The sequence below is a fragment of the Gopherus evgoodei genome, chromosome 9 (genome assembly GCF_007399415.2).
Source record: "Gopherus evgoodei ecotype Sinaloan lineage chromosome 9, rGopEvg1_v1.p, whole genome shotgun sequence".
NCBI classification, from domain to species: domain Eukaryota; kingdom Metazoa; phylum Chordata; order Testudines; family Testudinidae; genus Gopherus; species Gopherus evgoodei.
The window spans coordinates 58,444,127-58,455,624 of record NC_044330.1 but is presented as its reverse complement, the minus strand read 5'-3'; the positions used below and the strand labels follow the sequence as shown (position 1 = coordinate 58,455,624).

General features: G+C 46.6%; 1 protein-coding gene across 1 annotated transcript; it reads right to left on the bottom strand.

Moving 5' to 3' along the window:
• Positions 1-6,413, bottom strand: LOC115657227. The gene is made up of 2 exons (XM_030574705.1): positions 6,147-6,413; positions 1-2,390 (listed from the first exon to the last, which is right to left on the bottom strand). Exon 2 carries the CDS (start codon positions 2,354-2,356, stop codon positions 1,493-1,495), a length of 864 nt encoding a protein of 287 aa, XP_030430565.1. The 5' UTR covers positions 2,357-2,390; positions 6,147-6,413; the 3' UTR covers positions 1-1,492.
• Between the last annotated feature and the right edge of the window lie 5,085 nt (positions 6,414-11,498).

Below are 11,498 nucleotides of genomic sequence, written 5' to 3'. Positions count from 1 at the left end.
TTAAAAACCATATTCAAACCACACCAGGTTTCTGTTTAATACATTTCAGTTTACATCACTTGCTGTATTTGTAGTGTGAAGTGGGTTTTACAGCAGGGATTGAAAATCATACTGTTCCAAGATCTAAGACTGGCCACATTCGGTCCCAGACCAATGCTCAAGCACTGCTGCTGCTGCGAGTGCCCAGTGACTGGTTTAAGGTCTAATATATCTCAGGTCTTGAAGGCAAGAAAGCTGAAATGTGACATGCAAATAATTACATTCAATTTGTTTTTAAACTATGTTAATGACAAAAAAAGTAAAAAGTTATGTTTACTGCACTGAGTTTGGTTAATATTTTGGAACAAATCCTCAAGGGACTTCAGTTATTTATGTGAAAGTTAACTGAGTAACCAATAAGAGACTAAGTGTATTATTCAGAGAGGCAGACAGTTACATCCTTTGAGGGAGAGAGATAATGTAACTACATATACTTGAGCCTGAGAGGCAAGGCCATTGCCTCCTTCACAATACCAGCAGTTCTTCTTTATTCCATATGAATTTGAAATGCAACATTAAAACTACTAATTTAAGTAGGTACTCACTGGGAGTGTGATTTCAAAGCAGTTGAAGGACAAAGGTAATTAGTCAGTTTTACTATTAGTCTCGATTCTAAAAGGTGCTGAACATCCTCAATTCCCACTGAAATTAATGGGAGTTGTGACTGCTCAGCATCTGCACTTTAAATTAGCTTTATCAACAATATTGTATTACTTCCCAGTAGTCAACTAGAGTCCTGTTGACACTATTGGTCCACCATTGCTATCACCATGAATTTTCAGATTTAAATACCTGAAATCATGAAATGTACTATTTAAAAAATCCTATTACTGTGAAATTGACCCAAACGGACCACGAATTTGGTAGGGCCTTAGACAGTCATTTATTGCACTGTTTTTTAAAAATGGTCATGCAAGAATCAAAATTGGGAGGTTTTTTGTTTATGAATCAGATCACTTCTGAGAATGGAAATGACTCTTCCATTCCTTGTTCTGTTTGCAACACGATTACTTTATCTCTGTGGACAACAAAGAATCATGCTAAAACTTTAGCCTTTCACTTCTGGAAATGAAGATTTTATATATTGTCTTAAATGACAAGTGAAAGTATTTGGTACTCTTAACTGTATCCTTAGTGAACATTCATCCAAAAAAAGTTTAATACAGACAGGGCCTTAGATGGAGAGACTTGAACTGCTACATAACCTCCAGATCATCTCTCTCTAAGCCTTCATATCATTAGTTAATGACTGCTTTTTCCTTTGGAGTTCATAATCTTTTACAGTTTCGGCCAATCTCATTACTTCAATGCTCTTCCCTCCAAGGTGGATGTTTCTGAATGTTGTTAAAGTATCTACATCAGTGACTTCCAGATGATCATGCTATTTCAAGATCTTCTAAACATCTTGTTGCTAACTTCTACTACGGTAGCCTCAGCTTGAGATTGATGTGTACTATGAGTTTTTAAACTTGTCAACAGTCTCATAGAACCCAGGCCTAACTTTCCTGATGCTCATACGTATATGTTGACACTCAAGAGGCATACTATCACCAGCTGACGTTGATGAGCTGGCAGTCCACGTAGAATATGGACGCTTTCTTTTCCCTTTAGATGAAAAATCTGGAACACCTTCATCCTCCTCCTCTTCTACAACATATGATTTATTTACACTCGCACTGTCATCTGACTTCTCATCGGTTTTGTAAGTCTCTTCTTTGACTTCATTTGCTTCTTTTTTTTCTGCAATTTTTCTCAAGTGCTCCAGGCACTGCAGTTTTCTTCTTTCCATCATCTTAATTTCTTTTTTGTCCATGAAATCTTTATGGTACATTTTTCTCTCACTTCTTTGGTTTTCAAGAAATTTCCACTCAACGTCTGTCATTTTTATACCACTGTATTGTTCCAGCTCATTTCTTATCACGGTGTCTGTACAAAATATGTCAAAGAGCTGTTCTGCACTCCTGTTGAATGTGTCTGCCTTCTCTGTAAATGACTGATTTTGTCTCTGCTTTCTGGTTTGATAGAGCTTTGTGAATTCTTCATACATTTTGAGAATATTCTTCTTTATATTTTCTGTTGCTATGGTGTGTAAGTTGCAAAACAACCAATGTTCCTGCAGAAGTTCAGCAAGCAATTGGGCTGCATCTTCTTTTGACCGTTGTGCTTGCCCAGCTCTTTTGGGTTGCAACAGATACAACATGTTCTGAATGACATCCTTATTTGTAGGCAGAATCCCTTGGGAAAATTCTGATGACTCTATATAGTCAACGTTTCCGAGAGTTTTCTTTGCTTTAGACCCCGTATCCAACGATTCCATCACTACTTTCTTATCGTCTTGTAATTTCAACAACCTGAAAGTAAGATGAAACTCAAAATTAGAATTTCTGCAGCAAGAACAAACATCAGAACAGTCTGAGAAAAGGACAAAGTTTACAAGAAAAAAAGACACTAAGATATTACTGAATACACAGATACTGTTGGATATCTGCTCCCTTAGATCAGTCCGTCTAGATGTCCGCACAATGAAACTGTCCTGCTGGTCTGTTTAACTTCTTTATATAACATAAATATTTATTATTTGGTTAGTTTTGTCACTTTTTTGACTGCATTTCTTAAATATTAGCTCTTCAATATTACAAACGCTCAATCCACTGTTCTTCAACTTTTGAAACACAAAGAAAGAGTGCGTCCACACTAGCCACTCTGAAACAGTCTAAGCTTTACCCTGCATCCACACTGGGGCTGCCTTAAACTGATGCAGGTGTAGTGGATGGGCTGTCATCTCAAAGAATATCCAACCTCCTTCCCCACTCTTTAAAACGCATCCTGGACACATTATCTCAAAACTACCCATAAAATATCCAATCCCCCTATACAGCTCAAAATACTCACAGGATCAGGTGCGGAGCACTCTAAAGTGACACTGTTAAATCCTTTGCAAAAAATTGTTCATTGTCATCAAAACGATGTTGCTCTGTTGGACCTGAACTGCTCTGACAAAGCAGAGCCCTAATGAGGGATGGTTGGCACTTTATTTTGGCCCTGGGGGGCCCAATGGAGGGGGTAAGGCTGTTGTCAATGGAATTCAAGCATCTGCATTATTTGGTTCATGAGCCACAGTTGGCTCAGTTTGTGACATCTGGTGGCCAGGACAAGGGGTATGACAGAAGTGGGCGCAGGGCATTTCAGGGATGAGGATTAATGGGGTGGTTCATGGGCAGAGGGGAACATGTAACTGGAGGCCATTGCTAGGAGGGGGACCCCAAAGGGAAATGTGTCTATGCAGGAACCATTAGCTGAGCATTTGGAGGGAGTAAATCATGAGTGGGGCACCATTTCTGAGGAGGGGACTCTGAGGAAGTAACGGATTGAAAGGGGACTCTTATCTGGCAAACTGAGGTGGTCCACTGGCTGAAGGGCTGTCAGCTCTAAGCTGTCAGTTAGTAATACACAATTGTGCCATTGTGCCAAACACTGGATTGATCTCCAATTGACTGAAGTATTATCCCTAAAAATTTCAGAGTGAGCACTAATTGTTACATAACACTGCTTGAAGCACCTTGTGTCCATGTACAAAAGTGCTTTTCATTTGATTAAGAAGGAACAATCTACAATAACCCTGGTACATTTTTCTAAAGGTGACAAAACCTGTGTATGGGATAGGGTTGCCAATTTTCTACTCACACAAAACCAAAAAGCCTTGCCCCGCCCCACCCCTCTTCCAAGGCTTCACTCCTGCTCACACCATCCCCCCTCCCCTGGTCACTCACTCTCCCTACCCTCACTCACTGGCTCATTTTTACTGGGCTGGGTCAGTGAGTTGGGCTGTGGGCTCCATCTGAGGATGCAGGCTCTGGGGTGGGGCCAGGGAGGAGGGATTTGGAGCACAGGAGGGGGGTCCAGGCTGGTGAGGGAGGGAGCCACAGGGTTCAGAATATGGGAGGGGGCTCTGGGCTGAGGCAGGGGGTTGAAGTGTGGAAGGAGTTATGGGCTCTGGGCTGAGGGTGCAGGTTCCAGGGTGGAGCCAGAAATGAGGGGTTCAGGGTGTGAGAGGGGGCTTCGGGCTGGGGTGCAGTGGGGGTGAGGGCTCTGGCTGGGGGTGTGGGCTCTACTGTGGGGCTGGTGATTTAGGGTGCAGGTCATAGACTTTAGGTGATCATAGTAGTCCCTTCTGACCTTAATCTGACCTGCACAACGCAGGCCACAGAATCTAACCCACCCACTCCCACGACAAACCCCTAACCTATGTTTGAGCCACTGAAGTCCTCAAATCATGGTTTAAAGACTTCAAAGTGCAGAGAATTCTCCAGCAAGTTACCCATGTCCCATGCTCTAGAGGAAGACGAAAAACCCCCAGGGCCTCTGCCAATCTGCCCTGGAGGAAAATTCCTTCTCAACCCCAAATATGGCGATCAGTTAAACCCTGAGCACGTGGGCAAGACTCACCAGCCAGACACCCAGCAAAGAATTCTCTGTAGTAACTCAGGTCCCACCCCATCTAACATCTCATCACAAGCCATTGAGCATATTTACCGCTAATAGTCAAAGATCAATTAATTGCCAAAATTAGGCTCTCCCATCATACCATCCCCTCCATAAACTTATCAAGCTTAGTCTCAAAGCCAGGTATGTCTTTTGCCCCCACTACTCCCCTTGGAAGGCTGTTCCAGAACTTCACTCCTCTGATGGTTAGAAACCTGTGTCTAAATTCAAGTCTAAACTTCCTGATGGCCAGCTTATATCCATTTGTTCTTGCACCAACATTGGTGCTTAATTTAAATAACTCCTCTCCCTCCCTGGTATTTATCCCTCTGATGTATTTATAGAGACCAATCATATCCCCCTTCAGCCTTCTTCTGGTTAGGCTAAACAAGCCAAGCTCTCTGAGTCTCCTTTCATAAGAAAGGTTTTCCATTCCTCGGATCATCTTAGTAGCCCTTCTCTGTACCTGTTCCAGTTTGAATTCATCCTTCTTAAACACAGGAGGCCAGAACGGCACACAGTATTTCAGATGAGGTCTCACTAGGGCCAGATGGGAGCTCCAGGCTGGGATCAAAGGCAGGAAGGGGATCAGGGCTGGGCAGGGATGCAGGGGGGTCAGGAGTACAGGGTCTGGGCAGCGCTTACCTCAGGCAGCTCCCAGAAGCAACAGCATGTTCCCCCTCCGGCTCCTATGCAGAGGTACGGCCAGGCAGCTCTGTGCATTGCCCCATCCACAGGCGCCACCCTCGCAGCTCCCACTGGTCATTGTTCGTAGCTGGGAACTGGCGCCTGGGTGAGTGCAGCGCACGGAGCCCATTGGCTACCCTTATGTCTAGGAGCCAGAGAGAGAACATGCCGCTGCTTCTGGGAGCCGCATGGAGCTGCGGCAGGCAGGGACCCTGCCTTAGCTCTGCTGCGCCTCTGCCTGGACTTTTAACAGCGCAGTCGGCAGGGTCCCTTTTCAACTAGGCATTCCGGTTGAAAACCACACTCCTAGCAACCCTAGTGTGGAGGCTGGGAGGGAAGAGAGAAGGGGTCAACTGCCCTGGGGTTGGTAGAACCAGGAGTGTAAATAGGACCCCGCTCACTACACAAACATTGTTAGCAACTACTGCCATTTTAGTGCAAGTTTTGTGCTTTTTGATGTCCACAAAGCCCCAGCTCCTGGACTCCGGTGATTCCAGGAGAACCTGCATTCATTACACACCAAGAACCATTGTAGAGTGCAACACGCAGAGAAAATCTGCCAGGGGGAAACAACCCCATTTGCTACTAACATCCATCTCCTGACTTCAGACACCTGGGAACTGGCCCTAGCGGAGACCGGTCGGGCAAGGAGCAGCAAGGCCCAGGGCTCCTGGAGGCGGGACTCAGGGCAGCCCCATGCCCCTGCCACCCAAAACCTGCCCAGCGCAGCCCTGACACCTCCCCCTCCCCCGGCTGCTCAGCCCGGACCCCGGAGGAACCTGGGGGCTCGAACTGTCACAGCCCCCGAGGTTCCTAGGCCCGAGCCGTGTGTCCCCGACCCCCCCGGTCCAGCCCCTCGGCGGATCTCACCGCCATCTTGGAGGGGGCCCTGTGGAGTTTGCGCAGCTCTGGGGAGAGAGAGCCGAGAGCAAGGTTACCTGCGCCATCTTGGAGAGGGGCAGCGCGGGAGCAGCAGCGCGTCCTTCCGGGAGTTCCGTCCTCCAGCCGGCCTGGCCTGGCCTGGCCTCTCCGTGGCCTAAACCGGAACTGCCTCTCTTGCTGCGTCTCCGCCTATAGCGTCTGCCCGGCTTGTCTTTCCGCCCGCCCGACTCTATGACCGGGCTGGATAGAGCCGCTAGTCCAACGTGCGCGACTAATAACGGCCTCCTGCAGCACCGCCTGCGATCAGCTCGGCCCAGCCTTCGGCGGGGGTGCAGGTAAGGGGGAGAGCAGCGCCTGCCTCTAGACAAGGCGATGATTGGTCGGTGCCTGGGTATTAACTGTTGGTAACCAATGGCCACTCCCCAGGCACTGACCAATCAACTCACTGTTGAGTTGATTGGTCAGTGCCTGGGTATTAGTACAAGTAACCAATGGCTGAAGGACAAAGAGCTGATTGGTTGTTGCTTGGGTATTAATAATTGGTAACCGATTACTGCAGCCTAAGGGTCAGTGTGCTGATTGGCCCGTGGCTGAGTATTAGTTCTGGTAACCAATGGCTGGCCTCTGAAGCATTGGGTGGGCGGGTTCCAGTACTACCTGCTGATGAACCAGTGCTGAGCTGGTGTCTAATGGAGCAGGTGGGTGGGAGGAGTTGAACTGAATGAATTGCCCCTGAGCTGGGACCTGGGTAGGGTGACCAGACCTCCTGAATTTATCAGGACTGTCCCGATATTTACTTGTTTGTCCCATGTCCTGACCGAACATCAGTCGAGATGCAAATTGTCCCGATATTTTGCCCTCCGGTGCATAGGCAGAAGGGGCTCAAGCCCCCCTGCCCCAACTCCACCCTGGCCTCCCCCCAACTCTGCCCTTCCTCCCATTGGATTCCTCCCCAAATCCCTGCCCCATCCCCCAGCTCTGCCCCCTCACTGCCCTACTGGATCTCTCACCCAACCCCGCCCCCTCACTGCCCTATTGGATCTCTCCCCAAATCCCCGCCCTGGGCCCGCTTCTTCCCCAATCATTCCTCCTCTTCACGCCTCCATCCCTCCCAGGCTTGCCCGAATCAGCTGTGTGGCAGTGCAAGCACTGGAGGGAGGAGGGAGAAGCAGGACACGGCAGCCAGCTCAGGGGAGGTGGAGGCAGAGTGAAGGTGAGCTGGGGGGGGGGGCGAGGCAGGGAGCTGCCGGTGGGTGCTGAGCCCTCACCAATTTTTCCTATGCTCTGGCGGCTCTTGTTTTTGTTTTTGTTTTTTCCTTGGCTGCCAGATCTTGATGGTTTTTTTGTTTATTTGTTTTTGCTGTTGTTGCTCCTCTGGCACTCACCCCCCCCCCCCTGCATCCCCATATTTCACATCTCTCATCTGGTCACTCTAGCCTAGACCAAGGACTTGCTCCTTCAGGTCTTTACAGTAGGCTCAGCTGGGCACATGCAGCTCTCCCTCATTACACTGTGCTCAGACCCGGTCAAAGGGCAGGATTTAACCACTGGTAGTCATATGGCTCATTGCAGCAGCAATAGCAGTTGTTGGTATCAGCATAGGCGCCGACTCCGTGGGTGCTCTGTTCCTATTTAACATGTGAGCAATCAGAGAGTTCTCGTCTGATCAGGGCTGTCAAACGACTGAAAGAAATGACCACAATCGCAAGATTAAAAAAATAGTTACAATTAATTGCTGCTTTAATTGCACTGTTAAACAATAATAGAATACCAAGGTAAGTTTATTATAAATATTTTGGATGTTTTACTACATTTTCAGATATATTGATTTCAATTACAACATGGAATACAAAGTGTACAGTGCTCTCTTTATACTATTATTTTTTATTACAAATATTTGCACTGTAAAAAAATAAAAGAAATAGTATTAAGGTTTAAGAATCTAAAGTGCCTTCCAAAATCTGAGAGAGACGAGGTGTGGAATATATTGTCAGAAGTCTTAAAAGAGCAACACTCCAATGCAGAAAATAAAGAACCCAAATCATCAAAAAAGAAAATCAACCTTCTGTTGGTGGCATCTGACTCAGAGGATGAAAATGAAGGTGCGGAAGTCCACACTGCTTTGGATTGTTATCAGCATGGAATCATGTCCTCTAGAATGGTGGTCGAAGCATGAAGGGGCATGGGCGGCGGATATAATAGGCCAGAGGAGGCTCAGCCTCCTATGGTGCTGCTGCAGCTGCTGGGCAGAAGTGCCATGTGAACTGTTCTCATTTTCAGATGACATTGTAAATCAGAAGCAGGCAGTGTTATTTCCTGTAAATGTATATAAACTTGTTTGTTTAGTGATTGGCTGAACAAGAAATAGACTGACTGGACTTTTAGGCTACAAAGTTTTCCAATGTTTTGTTTTTGAGTGCAGTTATGTTAAAAACAAACAAAAAACTTGCATTTGTAAGTTTCATTTTTTTACATAAAAAATTTCACTATAATACTTATATCAGGTGAATTGAAAAATACTACTTTTTATCTTTTTTTACAGTGCAAATGTTTGTAATAAAATAATAATATAAAGTGAGCACTGTGCATTTTGTAATTGAAATCAGTATATTTGAAAATATAGAAAAACATCCACAAATATTTATAATAAATTTAAATTGGTATTGTATTATTGTTTAACAGTGCAATTAAAACTGCGAGGAGCCACCGCTCTCCAGCTGCCCAGCTCTGAAGACAGCGCTGCCACCAGCAGCAGCACAGAAGTAAGGGTAGCAGTACCACAATTCCCCTACAAAACCCCCACCTCCCCCTCCAACTTATTTTTGGGTCAGGACTAGGATGACCAGGTGTCTGGTTTTCGAGCGGAAAACCCAGTCATAAAGGGACCCTGGTCAGCACCTCTGACCAGGCTGTTAAAAGTCTGGTCAGCGGTGCTGCGACACTAAGACAGGCTAGGCCCTACCTGTCCTGGGGCACCATGCTGCGCCCAAGAAGTGGCCAGCAGATCCAGCTTCTAGACGGGGAAGTCAAGGGGCTCCACGTGCTGCTCCCACTCTGAGCACTGGCTCCAGGGTCTCATTGGCTGGGAACTGGCCAATGGGAGCTGGGGGGGGAGGGGGCAGTACCTGCGAACAAGAGCAGTGCGCGCCACAGAACCTCCTGCCCCTTCCTCCCCCACCTAGGAGACTGACCTGCTGGTCTCTTCTGGTGCGCAGCACAGAACCAGGACAGACAGGGACTAGCCTGCCTTAGCCCTGCTGCTCCACTGACTGGGAGCTGCCTGAGGTAAGCCCAAGCCACTGACCCAGCCCTGAGCCCCCCCCAACCCGGAGCCCCCTCCTGCACCCCAAACCCCTCATCCCCACCCCACCCCAGAGCCCACATCTCCAGCCCAGAGCCCTCACTCCCCCTGCACCCCAACCGCCTGCCCCACCCCAGAGCCCTCCCACATCCCAACCACCTGCCTGAACCCACAGCCCACTCCCACATTCTGAATCCCTTGGCCCCACCCCTCAGCCTGGAGCCCCTTCCTGCATCCCAAACTCCTCATCCCCATTCCCAACCCCACCTTAAAGTCCACATCCCCAGCCGCAGCCCTCACCCCCTCCAACACCCCAACTCCCTGCCCTCCTGCACTTGAATCCCTCATTTCTGGCCCCATTCCAGAGCCTGCACCCCCATTTAGAGTCCTCACAGCCTCTCGCACCCCACCCCTCTGCCGCAGCCCAGTGAAAGTGAGTGAGGGTGAGGGAGAGTGAGCCACCAAAGGATGGGGAATGTAGTGAGCAGGGAGTGGGGCCTCAGGGAAGTAGCAGGAAGGTGTTCAGTTTTGTGCCAATAGAGGAAGTTGGCAACCCTAGTCAGGACCCCTACAATTAGAACACTACGAAATTTCAGATTTAAATAGCTGAAATCATGAAATGTACTATTTAAAAAATCCTATAACTGTGAAATTGACCAAAATGGACTGTGAATTTGGTAGGGTCCTACACATAGTCGTTTATCACACTGTTTTTTAAAAATGGCCAGGCAAAAATCAAAGTTGGAAGATTTTTTGTTTATGAATCAGATCACTTCCGAGAATGGAAATGACTCTTCCATTCCTTGTTCTGTTTGCAACACGATTATGTAATCTCTGTGGACAACAAAGAATCGTGCTAAAACTTTAGCCTTTCACTTCTGGAAATGAAGTTTTTATATATTGTCTTAGATGACAAGTGAAAGTATTTGGTACTCTTAACTGTATGCTTAGTGAGCATTCATATCCTCACTCATTTTGCTTTAATCACTTCCTGTCTTAATACTGCCATTTCTCTTTTTTATATCCAAGTACACCTCAGTGAGCCCATGATATTATGGTGGCCAGACTATTCTCTTATTTTAAAAAACCCAGGATCACTCACTCTCTGATATCTCTTTCGGATTTGTCCCTTGAAGTGTTTAACTGGTCTTGGGTCAGATTCAGCTGCTGCAGAAAGGAAGCTTTCATGTTTTAAAGAAAAAACTTCTGGTCCTTATTGGTTATGAACAGAACTTGCCAAACATGAACGAAGTGTAACAGTTCTCAAAGTGATCTTGGAATCTGCAGGCAGCCTGAATCAAAGCTCTGAGAGGTGTGAACTGTCCCAGTCAACTCAGTGGCATTTTAACTCTTAAGACTGATGCCCCTTTAGCAGCCAGATTTTAAAACTTTGTAGGTGTGCAATTGCATGCTTAATTTGCACAGTCACTGCAATTGCCTGCATCAAGAAATTGTAGACAAGTGAGTAGCCTGATAAACGAAGAACAGGTATACCAGATACTTTTAGGGTCACTGCTGTCGTATTTTCCTACTGAGTGATGGTGAATGCAACGGTAACTTTACTAACTAGAATCAGAAGTACATAAGACTCATATTCGATTCTAATCTTGGTACAAGCTTCCAGTTGTTATTGGTGAGAACTCTGCTGTAGACAGAGCAGTGTATGGCCCTTGTTGTGCAGACTTGGCTTACAGAGAATCCTTAAAAATGTAGTTTAGCCTTCTGTATAGAATGAGCAGACATCCTTGTTTTGGTTGAACTCTGGTGCGCAAGTAGGTATTGCGCTGCCCTACACCACAGACAAGGCTGCTACAGAGTGAAGAATCAGTGAATCAAAGAGTTTGGTAGAAGGTCTCAAAGAATCGTGGGAAAGAATCACAGCCACTTTAGGAGGTGAGCATATTTTCACAGATGATATAGGAGAGTTGTAGAATGAGAGGGAAAAGAGAGGTTTCCTGATAAAAACCTCCCAGTCCTTTCTACTAGAGCATTCCTGAATATACACATCATGTGCAAAGTATAAACAGACCTCTGAACCCTTTTATTAACACTTCACTGGAAAGGAGAGGCATAAATAGTAGGCAGAAGTGTTACTGTAGAAATACGT